The 18,478-nt window shown below is 38.8% G+C and overlaps 1 protein-coding gene across 2 annotated transcripts; it reads left to right on the forward strand.

Annotated features, from left to right (window-relative positions):
* Positions 1-2,764: 2,764 nt before the first annotated feature.
* Positions 2,765-4,084, forward strand: LOC131220574 (receptor-like protein 9b). 2 transcript variants are annotated; one of them, XR_009158694.1, is made up of 2 exons: positions 2,765-3,339; positions 3,716-4,084. XR_009158694.1 is itself a non-coding variant. In XM_058215415.1 (2 exons), exons 1-2 carry the CDS (start codon positions 2,888-2,890, stop codon positions 3,922-3,924), a joined length of 564 nt encoding a protein of 187 aa, XP_058071398.1. In that variant the 5' UTR covers positions 2,765-2,887; the 3' UTR covers positions 3,925-4,084. The 2 variants fall into 2 exon arrangements, 1 of the variants encoding a protein (XP_058071398.1); XM_058215415.1 differs by having other exon boundaries at positions 2,765-3,242.
* Positions 4,085-18,478: the final 14,394 nt, after the last annotated feature.

Genomic DNA, 18,478 nt, shown 5'->3' on the forward strand with positions numbered 1-18,478 from the left:
GATTATTTAAAAGTTTATTAGACCGTCCATATTCAAATGAAAAGTTTCAAATGATCAAAAGGTTGAAATTTATTTGAATCAAAATTTTCTATTTTTATGCCCCCATCCAAGCTGTGGCCCACCATATTTAGGTCATTGAAAGATGACCCAGGTCCATACATGTCATATTCGAAAAGTGAGGGTGTAATCCAACAAACCTCTTCAAAATAATATTTATTTAATTAGAAGAAACAATCGGGAAAATCAACCTTATCTTGACTTAGACGGTAGGAAACCAATTATCTAATCCCGGTCGGAAGCGGATTGCGTCCTCCGCACGCCTGGACGATAATCAGTCCAGGCAGGGATCTGTAGGGCCCACCTTGATGTACCAGTTCTATCCATGCCGTCCATCTATTTTTCCAGACCATTTTAGTATATGAACCCAAAAACAAGGCAGATCCAAGATACAACTGCACCACACCGTGGGGAATGAACGATCACCATAAAAATCTTCTTGGGAGCTGCAGAAGTTTTGGATGAAGCTGCTATTTGCGTGTTCCCTTCATCAAGGTCTATATGACCTTACGAACAGGCTGGACAGTCTGTGTATGACATGTACGGTTCAAAAGTCTTAGTCAATTCTAAATGAGAACTGTTTATCTTCCATCAAAGATGACACTGTGATGTGGCACCGTACCATGCATGTTTCACGTTAACATCACACTCACGTTAGACATCAGTTCTGTGAAACCGTAGGCTCGACCATGCGGGCTGCACTTGTACGTTAAGCTAGACTGTTGGTTGCCTATTACTTCTGATGTCGTGGTACACGTGATTTGAGAATAACTTTTGACTTTGTGCCCGTTGATCATCATGGCAGTGTCGTGGTACACGTGATTTGAGAGTGACTTTCGACTTTGTGGTAGTTGATCATCATGGTAGTTCCTGATGTTTTAATGGTACTGATCTCCTATATGACTGGCATTTTTCCATATAAAAAGTATTGTACCATACATTCTAGTGCCTGTGGAGAACGTACAGGATTAACAGGATTAACACGAGGAGTTACATGATACTCATGCAACGCATGACCCTTGATAAGCTAATTATACATGTGGCATGGATTAGCTGGCTCTGAACCGTGTGTAACGCACCGCCCTTCAGTCACTGGGCAACAGATTAGGTTTTACCTGGATAACACCTCAGTGGGTGTTACCCTTACCCGTAGTGCCCACCTTCGTGATGTTTTGTATATACATGCCATCCATCCGTTTCAACGGCCCATTTTAGGTAAGCAGATCCAAATCTCAGGTGGACCACACAACAGGAAACAGTGGTGATTGAGTGCGTCACCATTAAAAGTTCCAAAGGACCATCCAACCTGTTGATAATGTCAAGAGGACCCTAGATGAAGGGAAAATACGAAGATCAGATTGATCCGAAGCTTTTTTGGCCCACAAAAAGCTCGTAATTAATGGTCATGCGTCACAGTTTTTAGTGTTGTGGTCTACATGAGATTTTTATCTTCATAAGGTTTGGGAGCACCTCCTTAAATGTGATGAAAAAACAGATGGACGGCGTGGATATTCAACAAATAAACAAAGATAGAAAAACTTTTCTTCCAACCCGTACAATTCCAGTTCAAAATGGACGCGGATTACCTATGAAAGCCTTTCACACCATTTTCTGCCGTGAAAACCCAGGTGGGCCCACAGTGATATTTGTTAGACATCCACTCCATCCATCAGTTGTAAGGTCATTTTAGAACTTTAACTCAAAATTTAGTAGGCTCCAAGATTAAAATGGGCCGCACTAAAGGAAAAGGTGGGGTAGAAAAATTATTACCGTTGAAACTTCCCTGTGTCAACAGTGATGTTTACATCCCATCTATACCGTTCATAACGTCATTCCTACTGGGATGAACTGTAAACACAAATATTATACAGATTCAAAACTTCTATGGCCCTACGGATATTTTAATTGTGGACATTCAATCCTCAGGTTTTTGGGCCACCTTAGTAGTGGATCCGGTTCATTTTTGTCTATAACTCTTAAAATGAGCTCAAAAAACGGATGGACCGGATGGATGTCTCACAAACATCAAGGAGGGCTCCACCTTCAAAAGGCTTTAGCAGGAAATCCGCGTCAGTCAAAGGCGCCGTGGATATAAGCTAACGGTCGCGGTTTGGGGACGCGGTTTGGAAAGAAAGTAACGCTGCTCGGGACGTGTGCCTGTCAGATCAGTTGAACCGTGCATTAGCCCCCGCCGCTCTCCTCCCACCGAAGTTCTCAACAGCGCCTTCCAAACAGACACCGATTACATGCTAACCATGCTTGACGGTGCTATGTGGGATCCACCCGATGTATATGTTTTATCTCTGCCGTCCATCTAATTTTCAGCTCATTTTAGGTCATGATTCCAAAAATTAGGAATATTCAAATCTCAGGTGGACCACACCATAGGAATGAGTGGTAATTAAATGCCTGCAATTAAAAACTTCTTATGGCCCACAAAGTTTTGGATCAAGCTAATATTTGTGTTTTCTCTTCATCAAGGTATGTGTTACGTAATCAACGACTTGAATGCAAAATAAACATTACAGTGGCCATTAAGAAGTTTCTAATGGTTGGCGTACAATCACCTCTATTTTCCTATACAATCACCTCTATTTTCCTATGGTGTGGTTCATTTGAGATTTGGATATGCTCTGTTTTTAGGCTCATGCACTTAAATACTAATCCAAAATGGATACACTGCACCGTCACTTTAAACCGAACCCAATCTGCAACGCACATCACCTCTCCCACGCGTCCCTCGACCCTGACTAACCTTAATACTTTTACACTTATAAATTGAAGCACATTCTCCTGCTGGAATACAGAGGAGAAAACTAATACAATTTCCATGGATTGGGCATTGGTTATGTGGTTGTGGGCTTTGGTTTTTGTTCAGTACCATAATCATGGTTGTCTTGGGTGCATGGACAAGGAGAGGACTTCTCTCTTGGAAATCAAAGCTTCCATCAATTATCCGAATGGGTATTCTCTTCCTACATGGGAGGATGGGACTGACTGTTGGAGTTGGGAAGGAATCAAGTGTAACAATGCGACAGGTCAAGTGACTGAAATTTCTCTCAATTATACAAGGGAAGACGAGTTGGGAGAATGGTATCTGAATGCTGACTTACTTCTATCCTTTGGGGAACTGCGGAGCCTTGATTTGTCCGGGAATTACCTCGCTGGTTGGGTTGATCATGAAGGTACCTTTATCTCCTACAATCTTAACATTCTTCCTTGATGATTTAAAACAGGGTTGCCTTCAGTTGTCCTAATAAATTGAATTGCAAATATGTCAAGGTATGTAGTGATTTCTCCTTTCTGAACTGTAATTCTGTCAATTTCAATTTGGACCTCAAAATACAGGGCTTCAATGACAACGAGGATGACTTGGAGAAAAAAAAAAAACCCGAGTTGTTGGGATTTGAAGCCTTCTCATGCATTAATAAAGCGGAAACATTTTTAACATTGCAATTTAATTCACACCAGCATCGCCATCTGTTTCATGCTGAACAAAAGATCTAACGCAGGGTGTTGGAAATAAAGGCCCCTGGTGTTTCCTCTTCGGCATGATGCATTTGACGAAATTTATTTATTTTTCTAATGAAAGATTAAGAATGGTTGGGATTTTTCCCATTCTAAGCAGGCCCTAATACAAGACGTCACCCATATGCAGGTTTCAAAAGATGGTCCAGATTGCCCAATCTAGAGCACCTTGGCCTCCGTGATAACTCCTTCGATGAAAGCATTTTTCTCTATTTGGGTTCAATCCCATCCCTCAGGACTCTTGATCTAAGCTACAATAATATTAAAGGACACTTCCCCTCTGAAGGTAAGTTGATCAATTGTAAAGAAATTAAACCGAGATTGATAACATCAGTTTAAAACAATATTTTGAAATGGATTCAGTGGCCATGCCTCAGTCACACTTCCAAACAAGCAATCTGGAGGTTTCGGATTTGAAATATAAGAGACCGAATTGTTCACTATCCCTTCTATATAAAAGCATATAGATCTTACTGATAGGAGTCCTTCACATGCATATCAAAATGCCATTTGAAATTTCACATTTTGGAGATGCTTGTTGATTCTCGCCATCAGTAGTAGCAGATAATAATACTACATCTTCTGCCATATTATAAGCTCAATTGCGGCGAAAAACAAAGGTTGTTTTCAGTGCTTTCTTCTTCTTATTATTATTATGTTTTTAAAGGGCTTTTGTTGTCCGAGATCAGTCAAAAGAAGCCACCTTCGGCTTTAACCTGCAGTGATTGAAGAGAGAGGAAGGAGGCGAGAGGACTCAGATTCTGTAGTGATCCTCCAGTGCCAACCATTCATGCAGTCCATCCATTTTTCCAGGTCATTTTAGATCATCATTACAGAAGTGAAGCAGATCCAAAGCTCAAGTGGAGCACACCACAGGAAACAGTGGAGATTGAATTCCTACTGTTGAAAACTTCCTGTGAGCTACAGAAGTTTTAGATAAAGCAGATTTTTCTGTTTTGCCTTCATCCAGGTTTATGTGACTTTATGAACAGGTCGGATGGAAAATAAACATCCTGAGTGGGCACTAGGAAGGTTTCCACGGTGGTGTGGCCCATATGAGCTTTGGATCTATCTCATTTTTTGGTCTCATTCCCTAAAATGTGCTTGCAACATGAATGGACGGCGTGGATAAGATACATACATCATGGTGGAACCCACAGAGGTTTTGAAATTCAATTTGATAGTGCATCCAAACGCACTCGACAGGCTGACTTCTAAATTGTAATTCTATCGATTTCAAGTTGGACTTGAGAAAAACAAGCGGGCACATTTAATTAATATTAAGGCTTCAATGATAACAGCTTTAAAAACAAAAAAATTAAAAATTAAAAAATTAAAAAATTAAAAAAATAAATAAATAAAAGAAGAAAAACACAGTTACTGGGATCTGAGGCCATCTCCCACATAAATATAGGAAAACATTCTTTTTACCTTTGTATCTTAATTCACTATGGCATTGCCATCTGTTTCATGCTGAACACAATATTGGGAAGGAAGCCTGTTGGAAACAAAGGACCCTCTTTAAGTGTTTCCTTTTGGGCATGTTATGTTTTGGAGTAAATATTTTTATTTGATTTTTAACGAAAGATTAATAATGGTTAGGATTATTCCCATGTTCTAAGCAGGTCCTAGACACAGGATGTCACCAATAAGCAGGTTTCGAAAGATAGTCAAGATTAAGCATGCTAGAGCACTTTGATCTGAGCTATAACCGCTTCAATAGAAGCATTCTACCATATTTGGATGCCATCTCTTAAGAGTTTGTCTCTGAACACAAATTCATTTGGAGTTCCAGACACAAGTTTTGGAATGTTGTACAGATTGGGCAACTTAGTGGATCTGAATCAGGACCCCTGGGCTGCCATGACTGATTTGCTACTCCTCCAGGCATATTTCTTGTTGTTTTCTCTCTAACGGACTGTTTTGTCGAAGATTACCTTGTACTCTATTGCTTTGATTGTTGCTCCAGTGGTTGTCAGGCGACAACCAGACCATGTGTTGGTGGCATTTTAGTCTTGAAGAATAGCTTCTAGGAAGGTTTAACAATATTCAAACTTTTTTGGGTTTTGGTTGACCATTGGTGCATTTCCTTTATCCTTAGTTTTAGCTAACCGGTCTTTGATGATTATTCCCTTTGAAATGAACTTTTCCTTTGGGGGCTAGGGGTGAGCCCTTTGCTTGTGCTCAGTTTGGTTATTATGGACTATGTCGGACTATCGGTACCTATGACCGACTGTATCTCAATTTGCACCACGGGTGGTTTGTTGTCATAGGATGTCTTAAATCTTGGTTTTGCTCGACCAGTCGAGGGACTAGCTCGACTCGAAGTCCAGCAACGGGGTATTTGGGTTTTCTGGGACGCTCGACCGGTCGAGGGTCAGGCTTGACCAGTCAAAGGTGCCTTTCGACCCATCGAAGCCCTGGCTTGACTAGTCGAGGGTTACCCAGACTACGCACGGACTACGTAAATTTGATGTGGTTTCCGAATTTTTCCAAAGTAGGTGCGTAAGTGGAGTTTCCTAAACTATAAATAGGAGTCTCTAGGGCTATTCTAAAGTATTATAAGGCTTCCTAAAGATATTCTAAGGGTTCCTAAAAAGATTTTAGGGTTTCTAAAGGGTGTAACAAGGGTGAGATTCGAGGTTGTTCGAATTGGGTAAGTCATTTTTCTTTGTAATTTCTATTTTCATAGTGAAATTTTGTCGCTTTGTGCAGTGGTTTTTTCCCGCAAGGGTTTTTCACGTTAAATTTGCGTGTTCTCTAGTGTGTGCTTAGTGCTCTTGGATTGCTATCCTAGATCTAAATCTATGTGATTTCGCAGCACAAATCCCAACATGGTTAACCGATTGGATGTTGGCTAACCAAGGCTGTTAGATGATGTACATTTCCACATGCTTTTCCTTAGGTCATTATCATCTCAAGTTGGACTATGTTGTCGTTGGTTGCCCCGAGAAGGGGATCGCAATCAATTCCCATCACCTCCTCCTTTTTTGAGAAACGCAAGAGATCTTTGTTCATGTTCTCATGCACTATATTCCTGAGCATGTTACAATTCTTAGTAAAATGAATCTTAGTACCATTTTACTCTTCGTATATCTCTTATTTGAGTTCTTTGGTCGATGGAATCTTTTGGTGGTCTAGAAGTTTGATGAACTTGGCTTCCAATAGAATGTCTATCATCTCCTAAGAAATAAAGATATCAAAAGTATAATGCCTCGGAGTTTAATTTAGAGTAACCTTTCCTCGAGGTAATACAGGGTGAGACCTTTTACTCGACATTTTTCGAGGGAGAGCACTCACAGAGTCATGTGCCAACTATCTTGGCCATGACCGCCTCGTAACAGGCATTGTGGTCTTCATTTGACCATATGAGGACTATTTCCAATACAACCAACTGATAGTTCAGGTCATGATAAGATGTGCCCTTGGATGTGCTCATTCGTTGCCTTTTCTTTTAGATGATGTGCTCATATTGGATTGTTGTAGTTAACAACTCGAACAAATGTTCAATGTACATGCCTTCGGGCTGCTTTCCAAGCTCGAAACTCATGCCGTCTAAGACAAGCCCAAAAACTCAACCTTGGAGAGAATCACTAGACAACAATTTTTGACACTCTTGAACTAGGCGATGAACTGCTTGATCATCTCGCCAGGCAGTTGTCATGGCCTAAACAAGTCAGTTTGGTTGATACCACAAGCTTAGTTCGATGGAATTGCACGTGAAACCTCTCTTTCATATCAATCTAGGCTTGGATTGAGTTAGCAAAGAGGTTTATGTACCATGTGAAAGCGGATATTGTTATGAAATTCCTGAACAACATGATTTTTAAAAAATCATTATGAGACGACTTACCAAATTGTATAGTGAAGCGACCAATGTGATTTATCGCAGATGTCTCCCCTTCTCCAAAAAAAATAATGTGAACTCAGGAAACCTAAAATCTTTGGAAAACTCGTAATATTGATCAACCCTCTTAGAGTATCGTTTCCTATAAAACAACAAAGTTATGTGTCGGCCATTCAGTTGGACCCCATATTCCTAAATGAGTCCTATAATATCATCCTAGTCGAACAGCTATTGTGAGCCTACTAGTTCCTTGTGACAGAAGTGTCACTCCAACTACCCATGGTTTGTCCCTTACGCTGCGTGATCGACAGCCACTGGGGGAGGGGTGGCCAGAGGTTGTGATGTAGAGCGAGTCGTAGACACAATCATGGCAAAGATGGACTAGAGAAGGCCCGATCGGAGGTGGAAACTATCCAAACCGTCAAAACCTTCATTCAGTCATATCTTGCAAACTGGGATGAGTTTATATGATTTTGGGGTAAAAGGACCTACTTAAGACAAACAACCCTGCTATGCTGGGTTGCCCATACCGTATTTATGAGATTCCATCAAATTGATGCTCAAAAGTCCTGTTTAATTTTGTTTTTACTATAAATAGTAAGTTTTATTTCGGGTATAACTTTTGATCCTTTGAATTGTAGAAGTAGTGCCTAACATGAAAATGGCCTAGAAAAGTTATGATAATAGCATGGTTAGACCAAATTGGACACTTACTGTTTTTGGCCAAAAACCATGAAGTCTCGTAGGAATAGAGATTGCCTATAAATAGTAAGTTTGCTATTTATAGTAAGTCATGTTTTTAGGGGGTCTGAGTTAGAGTTTAAGTCTAAAAACATGTCCTAGGTTTGAGTTCCTAATTTAAAGAGTTGTAACTTTGTTTTATTTATTTATTTATTTATATCATCAATCAAGTTATTTCGAATTTATGAGGAATTATTTATGCTTTTATCCCTCGTGGATTTGAGGAAGCTCTGTGAGGAGTCCGGAGAGCTCCGTGGATTTAGAATAGTCATCCCCTAAGAAAGACAATGATCGACCTCTTCACGTCCCTCCCTACCACATGTGGTATCAGAGTGAAGACTCCCTTCATGCTGATGACAACTAATGATGGAATGACAAAATTCTATGAATGGTGATTCAAGGATTCATTATTTATCAGAAACAATGGAACCTTTTCACTGGGAGAGTCAATTGACCATGTAACGCCTACAGGCAACCCTCGAGCATATTGCAGATGTGTTAATTCCTTTTTGAGCTCAAGGTAATGATCAGTTGCCTGTGATCATTGTACGACACAATCTCATTTTCCATAGAGCATGTTAAGAGGCAAATCACATGGCAATCCTAGACGAGTCAAGCTTCAACAAAGAGGACGTCGATGGTGTCGTTGCTTGACTGCTGGTCCATGGAGGTGATTGACTAGATCATGCTGAAAAGACTATTGAGGTAAGGTCGAACTTCTCAATCTTAATGACTTATTGTGTATAAAAGACTTTATCGATTGGTTAGCTGAAGTAGAGTGGTATTTTAATTACATGAACATGTCGAAAGAAAAGAAAGAGAAGTTACTTGCATTCAAATTGAAATCCGTTGCTTTTGCATGGTGTGAGCAATTGTAGCTCTCACATGGCTGATAGAGCAAGTCGCCCATCCAATCATGACGGTAGATGAGATGCCTTCTTCGATTATAATTCATCCCTAGTAATTATGAGCATGTGTTGTTTTAGTAATATTAAAATTACCGGCAGGGAAATCGTACCATCACATATTACACTGAATAATTCCAGTGGTTGGCAACACAAAATGATTTATTGGAGACTAAATTGTAGAACGTAACGCCGTTCATAGCTAGTTTGCGATTGATAATTTAGGATTGAGTTTATATGCACCCGGTCGGGACCATGCATGAAGCAGTTTAGTTGGTGGGTATAACAGAAACAACAGTGGGTACAAGAAAATTTTCAAATTCTTATGGTTGACCGCTTATAAAAAACTTGCCCTTAACACCATTAGCCCGCTTGGCCATTAACAAAGGGGGCGCTGAAGGTAAGGCATAATAAGAAGGTCTTTTATTTGATGAAAATGAATAAATCGTTAAAGAAGGACCTGGTGACGATGAATGGTTCGTCGAGGATCATGGCGAATCATTAGTTATGAGGTGGTTATTGTACACTCCAAGGAAGGAGGTGCACCCATAGTGACACAATATATTCCGCACACACTATATCATCAATAACAAGTTCAGGGATGTAAGCATAGACAATGGCAGTAATGGGAACATCATCTCGAATGTGATGGTGGAAAAGTTACGACTACCTATGACAAATCATCTTTTCCCTTACTTGATTGACTAGATAGAAAGGTGAATGAAACCAAGGTAACTGAATAATGCACTGTGATGTGGTCGACATGAAAGCATTTCATATGTTGCTCGATCAACCATGGCAGTCGAGCTGTGATACGACTCACCAAGGACGAGATAATACCTACATCTTCGTCAAGGGCGATTGTAAGATGATCATTGCCCCTATGACACTAGAGAACCACTCTGAAGCTTTTAAAGTGAAGGAGAGAGGATGAGGAATTGGAGACCTTAGACATTCCTTTAAGTTTAAGGTCGTTGTTGAACGAATTCAAAGAAATCTAGCCTAAGAGTTATACGATGGATTGCCCCCATGTGGGACATCCAACATCACATAGACCTTATCCCTAGGGCTGGCTTGCCCAACTACTCTCACTATGGGATGAGTCCGAAAGAGTATGAGATACTTCAGGGGTAGGTGAAAGAATTGGTCCATAAGGGTCTTATGAGAGACAGTAAAAGCCCATGTTTCGTGCTAGCTTTATTAACGCCGAAGAATGATGGGAGCTGGTGCATGTGTGTCGACAATCGGACAATTAACAATATTACCATTAAATACTAGTTCCTGGTACCGCGGTTAGACAACATGTTTGATATGATAGAAGGTGCCAAGGTATTTTGTAAACTAGATCAGAGGAGTGGGTACCATCATATACATATCCGGCCCAAAGATGAGTGAAAAAAGACATTCAATTCCAAGAAAGGGTTGTATGAGTGGCTGTTCATGCCCTTCGGTCTATCGAACACTTCGAGCAATTTTATGCATCTGATGAATCGTTCATTGACCGATTGTTGTGTATATTTTGATGATATCTTGATATATAGTCAGGGTGAGATGGAGCACATGAAACATCTTAGGCAGGCTCTACAGGTCCTAACAGTTAATAGTTTATACTTCAACTTAAAGAAGTGCATTTTTTTAATGGATGACTTGTTATTCTTAAGATTTGTTGTGACGAAAAGGTGTGAGCCATCAAGGAATGGCCGATTCTGATAAAAATTCATAAAGTGAGGAGTTTCCACAGGTTCGAAATATATTATCGTAGATTCGTGCATAATTTCAACACTATAATTGCACCCATTACGGATTGCCTGAAAAAAAGTTGTTTAACTGGACCGATGAGGCTAACAAGAGATTTGTTGAAATCAAGAATTGATTGTCCACAACACCAGTCTTGGTTCTTATTAGTTTTAATCTCATCCATTATTAGAGGTTGAGTGTGATACCTCATATGTCAGAATTTGAGGAGTCTTATCATAGGAAGGCAAACCAATAGCCTTCTACAACAAGAATATCAACGAAGCCCAAAAGAAATGATTGGCATATGAGCTTAAGCTATATGCAATGGTTCAAGTGTTGTGACATTGGTGGCATTATCTAATTTAGAGAGTGTTTGTTTTCTAAAATGACCATCAAACCTTAAAGTTTATTAATAGTCAGGGTAACATGAACCGTGCGCACACTAGACGGGTCACATTTTCATAGGAATTCATATTCGTTCTGAAGCACGAGTCAGGGCAGCAAAACAAGGTAGCTGATGTACTTAGCGGACGTGCATCACTACTGATTACGATGAGTAATAAGGAGGTCGGTTTTGACTATCTCAAGGAGTTGTATGTCAAGGATAAGGACTTCAAAGATGTATTGATGAGGTGCTACAAGGGTTATCCTAGTGTCCTACATATCCAACATAGTTTTCTTTTCTAAGAGAATCAACTATGCATCCTCCAAAGTTCTCTAAGGGAGTAAATTAGCCAAGAGTTATATAGAGGTGGCCTTGGTGGACACATTGAGCGAGATAAGACATGAGATCTTATTGATTAATGGTATTACTGGCCACAATTGGTACGTGACATGGTTACATGTTTGTCAGACCTCTAAGGGTCAATCTTTGAATACAAGCCTCTACACTCCCATTACCTTTCCCTTACGGCCCTTGATAGGGCTTATTTATGGAATTTGTACTTGGTCTCTTACGAACATGGGTAGGGAATTGCCCCCTTAAACATAATAATTCTTTCGGTCAGGTATTCTTACTAATCATAAGATCAAACATCTTAGTTGTTCCTTATTGCCACCACTTATGGCAATATAAGTTGGCTTCAGGGTTCCTTCTGACTTGCTCTTATAGGTAACTAGAGTTGTACACGAACCGAGCTAGCTGGGTTAGCTCGCTCGACTTGGCTCGAAAAATCACGATTTGACTCGGTTCGAAGCTGAGTTTAAGCCGAGTCGAGCTGATTTTTTTAGCTTGAAAATGTGTTCGAGTTGGCCTCAGCTCGACTCGACACGGATCGAACCCAACTCGAATTGAACTCGGATCAAACCAGTTCGGTGACTCGGTTACTTTGATATTGATGTTGCTCACCAAGTGTTTGATGAAATGACTCAATGAAGTGTGGTTGGTGGCAATGAACGTATTTATATGGAACAAATATTCGTTTTTTCTTGATTTTTATGTTGCTTATAAGGTGTTTGATAAAATAACTTTAAAACCATTATTGCTATCTCAAATACAGTGAGATTTTGAAGGTACAGTCTAGGTGTTTGTGAAAATGCTACAACAGCGAGCCGAGTTCAAGCTAAGGTCAACTAGTGGCTGAGCCAAGTCGAGCTGAGACCAGCTTGACTCGATGTACACCCCTATAGGTAACTCAGTCGGTCGTTTTGCCTCCCGCTCAATTAGATGATTGGGGGGGTGTATTGGGTAATATTACTAATTGAAGGTCTATGGAGAAAACCTTCATCCAATCTCTTAAAGATCTCTAGTTGTACCTTGGTTCCTCCGGCAATCTGTTGCATATGTTCTTCAATTCTGAGAAAATCTATAACAAAGTCCTCGAAGAACGATTGAGAAAATAACCCTGCATCAACATTGACTATGGGCTTAAACTACAAGCCCAAGTGTTATTAATCTTCTACAACATCAGCAATAGAACTACATTTTTTTATTTGGGAGGTATAATATTTTATTCAGAAATACTAAAGGTAGTTTATTTGGTGCAACTGGGCTTGTCCAAAACTTTGTTTATGCAATTCAATCAAACGTAGGGTTACACATGCAAGCAAGGGCTTGTACTCGGCTAACATTTGCAATTAGGAAGTGTGGGCATGTTAGAGTCATATTCAACTCAATGATTGATTGAACACTGGTGCCCCTCATGCTGAGATGGACCGATTAAGACCATATTTGAGGATCTAGCCGCTCTATAACCACCCATTATAATAATGATCAAACGATTTGTATATGGGTTGGGGTTAGTTATTCTTAATGGATTCTTTTTAGCTTACATTCAAGACTTTTCTTTTACCTATAATTGCAACTAATATATTTTTCAAATGAACAAAGATGAAAAAAAAAAAGATAAAACAATATTAATTTTATTTATTTGTGAATGATGCTTATTACAATTAACAGATTGTCAAATAAAGTAAAGAATAGAGTAAATGAGAGATAAATATATGATATGTCTATATGATTGGATGATCTAGGAAAATAATCAGTAGGATGTGACCTAAGTATTTACTCTTCTAAGTAAGAACTAAGTTAATCGAAATTTGACAATGGATGGTCGGAGACATTTAATCTACTCTTATAGTACCGTTGCAATGATGCTGAATAGTAGTGATCTAACTAGAACTAGACCAAACTATCATAGAAAGATAAAGATAAAGACTACGTAAATGTATTGTGTTTGGTGAGGACGTCGAACTCTTCATCACGTTCTCCTTTTATTGCTTTTGGAGGTGGCAAAGCCCTCAATGGGTTTACTTGTTGGTCTAGGATCCTTGATAGCCACGACTTTTTTATGTTCTCTTCCCACAGGAGATCTCCTTAAATCAAAAAACAATTTTCAGATCTCCACTTTTATGTGGCCTATGTATATTTTGTGATATGTATAGGAACTATTTTATCTAAATTTGGCTTGACAGAGACATCTCCACTCATGGCTTATTGTTCCCTTGAATATTCATGGAATTGGGGAAATTGGATCCATTAGATCCTGATCGAGTATCGTTCTTTTAACTCTAATTTGATTAGATATTGGTCGTCTTCAGATATTCAGCACCTTTGTAATTGCTGCAAGAGCTTTGGTCGTCTTTAAGAAGATCTCCCATTTTGAAGGGATTGCAAGAGATGTCCTTAGCGAGCATATCTAGATATCAAAGGATCCTTGCCTCGGTGGGTCTTTTATGGATGCTTATTTTAATCATTGAATATCTTCATCACACTTGATAATTTCATACCTTAGGATCTTGTAATATATCACTTGATTTGCATGAGAATTAGATCGATGATGAATAACTATGTTGAGTAAAGGGATAAAGTCAATTTGGGTGCAAGGTCAATAGGATTCCAGACTTAGATGTAGTGGGGTATTATACTCAAGCCTATATGGTGGTAAAGTACCATACTAGTATCTCTTTCTAAAACCCTAACTCCTTATAAATAAGTTCTTATCCCAGAGGGAGAGTATATAGAGAACGAGAGAGCTTTAGACACCTATGCCCCAGAGGGTGTCACTGCTTAAAGAAAAAAAAAAAAAAAATGAGATCAAGAAGAGAGATTGTTATTCTCCTCCTCTTGCCCCCATCCATACGTCCACTCGCGTGGAATCCACTGAGCGTGCGTCTCTCAAGTGCATCCCTAACCCCATTTTAAGGTTTGCATGTTGGCACGTTTGAAACAAAAAGAGAGAATAGATGGTTTCTATCAAGAAATGACTACATGTATGCCCTTACACAAAAGCGTTTCATGCATTAACCAACCATATTACTTCAACATTTTTTTTCACTTGAATTCTAGTTTCCCTAATAGTATAAAAAACATCTCCAATAAAAGTTGCACAAATGTTACCAATCACTAGAAAATAATAAGTTCAAGAAAAGTCTTACACTAATAAACTGATCTCTTGAAATGGGCTTCATCAACATATCTTCTACATGATCATTGGTGTGGATCTTCTATACTGAAATATACACATCTTCTACAATGTCATGAACAAAGTGATGTTGCACATCAATATGCTTGGTTCAGGAATGAAATATTAGATTTGTTTTTCCCTAAGTATAACATGCTCTGATTGTCACAATTAATCTTTGCAACTTTCTTCTTGAATTTTAATTATTCTTGCAATCATTTCCACCAAATATCTTCCCCGCATGCTCATATAACTAACATATACTCTACTTTCAAAGTAAATAAAGTCACCACTAACTGCAATATCCACATCTAACTACTTGCACTACTAGCTAAAGAGAATGTAACCAGTGATATAGCTTCTTTCATCACAATTTTTTACATAATCTGAATCCATAAACTCAAAGAACTCTAAATTTTGACCACCATAACAAATAACTATCTTAGAAGTACTCTTTGAGTGACGATCGATCAACTTCACCACAATTCAATGATCTCTACCTGAGTTTGTCATGTATATATTATCTGCTTCTATTACTTGTGCAATTTCTAATTTAGTGCATGCCAGGGTAAACATAAGACTTTCTATCACCGATGATTATAGTACTTGGGATACATCTGCCTTTTCTGCTTTTGTGCTAGGACACTAATCTAAAATACCTTGAAATCAACCAGTAATGGAGTACTGACTTGATTAAAATTCCCCATATTGCAGCAACACAGAATTGTCCCAATACAACACATGAGTTATCCAAACTTTCTTATTCCTTCAACATAGAGCGCTTATAATAACCATTTTGTAAGGTAAAATAATTTAGTACATTGTTCATCAAATTATCCAAAACAAGGCATCGATATCAAAGAACAAAGTAAGTGCAACAGTAACAGACCTAACATACATTTCTTGATGTCTAACTACATCATATATTTAACAACACTTCATTGCTCAATGTGTAATGGCATAGTGACATTTCATTTACATCTTTCAAGGTTAAACTAGATATGCATTGAGTAATTCATGAGCTTGTGTTTATACCCAATATTGTCAATTGCAATTGCACATATGCATATGCGATCGGATATGCTCATATATGTGAAAAGATTGCATATGTCATGCTGGCAAGTATACCATAGCATACTTTGTCATGCGATCACATATGTGAGTATGCATATGCATATTGCCCTGCAACCAGAAATATTATCAGTGGGACTTTTCTTTTCTTTTCTTTTTTAATTTCAGCCTCTCTCTCCCTCTGTTCAAAGTTTTTAATAATTAATTCTCACTTAATGTAGATTGTAGATTATCTTATCAAAATTCATGTAAATATAATATAAGTAATTAAATATATAATTTAATGAAACATTCAAACAACAACGAAATAAGTAAAATATGTTATCCAATCACTTTTACTAATTAGATAATTTCTTCCCTAACTTTTTATAAATTTTTTATTTTTCTTTTTTTAGTTTTTTTTTGAAGAAAAAATAATAATAAAAGAGAAGAAAAAGTGATTATGCAATCGCAGATGCGAACAGCATATGCGGATCGCATGCAATCGCATATGTGATTTGACAACATTGTTTATACCTTTTATGCCCTTTCACAAATATATAATTTCATGAATCAATCGTCTCATAATACTCAAGTTCTAAAATATCTCAATCTTTATTTTAAAATTAGTTCCAAAATAGAGCTTGGTATCAATAGTGATGTTGAGCTTAACCAAGGGTCAATAATGAACAAACTACTTCACAAGTTGTCACACGAGTTGAATTAATTTGAGCAAAGAAATATATTTTTCATGAATAATGATCCCATGGGCAAAGTGGATGGGACCATTTCCATGAACATAGATTCATTTGAACCCTGTCATCTAACATCAAAGACAACATTAACCTGTGATTTTCTCATACCCTTCGCTAAGGCAACTCAGTAGCAGATGGACTTGCGAAACTTGCTAGCAGCAGGATCCCGAATAAAGTATATCGCTCGAAACATCTTCTTCCAAGATACATCAGAGGAATCTTAGTGATGGATAACTCTGGCCTTGGGGAAATTAGGAGGAATAAGGCTAGAAAGGGAGTGGGATGACTCTCTAGGCGCCTCCCTGCCTTTTCGATTGCTACCGCAAACTTCTTGCGCTGAGTCGCAATCAGAATTTAGTAGCAGTGGGTGGTAAGGCCAGTGTCCAGCCTCAAGCTAAGTTGGGAGCTTCCTCTGGTTGCAGAAAGTTCTTCCTGCTGGAGGTCCAGGCGCAGCTCAGGCGAATTGTTCGATGCAAGAGGTTTGCATGACTCTGGATGTTTGCCATTTGCTGCTGTTTTTTTTTTTTTTTTCTGCGGAGCTTGGGTCTGGTTCCTAAGGTGCTGGGGCGATCCTCTTCCTGAGTGGAATCTAAGCTGCAGGGATTTGTGTTGTCTCGATGGAAGGTCCTGTTTTTGTTTCTGCAGGCAGGGTCTCAGCTTCTAATGAGCTTCAGGTTGCTGGTAGGAGAGATCGGCGTAAGGAGGAGCAGGGATAGGTTTCCTCTACTGGTAGGAGAGATCAGCTGGATCATGATATGCTTCAGGGAGGTTCAAGCCTTTCCTTTTTCCATCTTGTGCATGCAATTTAGGAGATATGATAGATGAGGCCCGGAGTTTTTGTGGAGCCCATCCCAAAATCAGGATGTATATCCTCTGTTCATTCCATAAGAATTATAGGGGCGTGCCCCATCTTTAAAATAATAATAATAAATAAATAAATAAACCCTGTCATCTACATCACCTATCCAGACCATCCATTAGGTCCAGTGCACTCTTCAAAGGCTGTCTTGAAAATAATCGTACCAATTAGATTATCTAAACCATTCAGTTAGTGGCATGAAAAATGGATGTAGACGATTGTTGTTGTTGAATGACAGGCACAATCACAGATGTTTAGAACCAACTAACTGCTGTGATTTTTGCCCAATAGCAGAAGAGGGAACTGGACCTAACAGACAGTTCAGATTGGTGATGTGAATGTCAACAAGTCCAGATGTAATTATATACATGGGAAGGTTTCCATACACTTAGCCCACTAGATCATTACTCTTTGTTCATATGTATCATGGAGAAGCACAAAGAAGACACCCATATCTTGGGTTTTACCACCCTTTCTATTTGCCCATGGAAAAAGAGGTTGGCTCCAAAATATACCCAAGCATCGCATTAAAAGTGAAGAACAAACCCAAACATTACATCAGTATTTGAAGAACAATGGAACCAAGTATATCTGAACAAGGTCGTCAATATTTAAGCAGAAGTACATTCAACAAAATAAGTAGATCTAATATGCATTCATCCATTGAAGATGTACTCATTCAAGAAAGGTTGCATAATTTTTCATGAGAACATCTCCTGTTAATGCCTTATATAAATTATTTTATCAAAAATATATAAACACTCTATAATTAAATTACAGTACAAATATGCATGTCCTTCTATGGGTGATTGAACATTGGGGCCAAAACAATGTAGATCTAAGGTTGTGATTCGTGATTCAAGAAAAAAAAAATGCAAGGCAGGCCCCTACATATGCCGTCGCAGCAATGGCGCCCAATAAAGTCCAAATGACAAGCAGCAGTCACCTTATAAGATGGAAATTGCAAATAGGGCATCCACCATCTATGGTGGAACCTATCAATTACATCATTTTGATTGAGAAAACACGAGCCCACATGTACCAAGACCCAAAATGTGCTGTCCTAAGACTCCAAAATCTCTTGATGGGAGGCAGAT

Source organism: Magnolia sinica, chromosome 12, assembly GCF_029962835.1.
Source record: "Magnolia sinica isolate HGM2019 chromosome 12, MsV1, whole genome shotgun sequence".
In the NCBI taxonomy this organism is placed as follows: domain Eukaryota; kingdom Viridiplantae; phylum Streptophyta; class Magnoliopsida; order Magnoliales; family Magnoliaceae; genus Magnolia; species Magnolia sinica.

Bases quoted from the DNA above. Each gene is read 5' to 3' on its own strand.
- LOC131220574 (XM_058215415.1), top strand. From the start codon at position 2,888: ATGGATTGGGCATTGGTTATGTGGTTGTGGGCTTTGGTTTTTGTTCAG. The intron at 3,243-3,715 runs GTACCTTTATCT...ACCCATATGCAG, and splicing joins TGGTTGGGTTGATCATGAAG to GTTTCAAAAGATGGTCCAGA.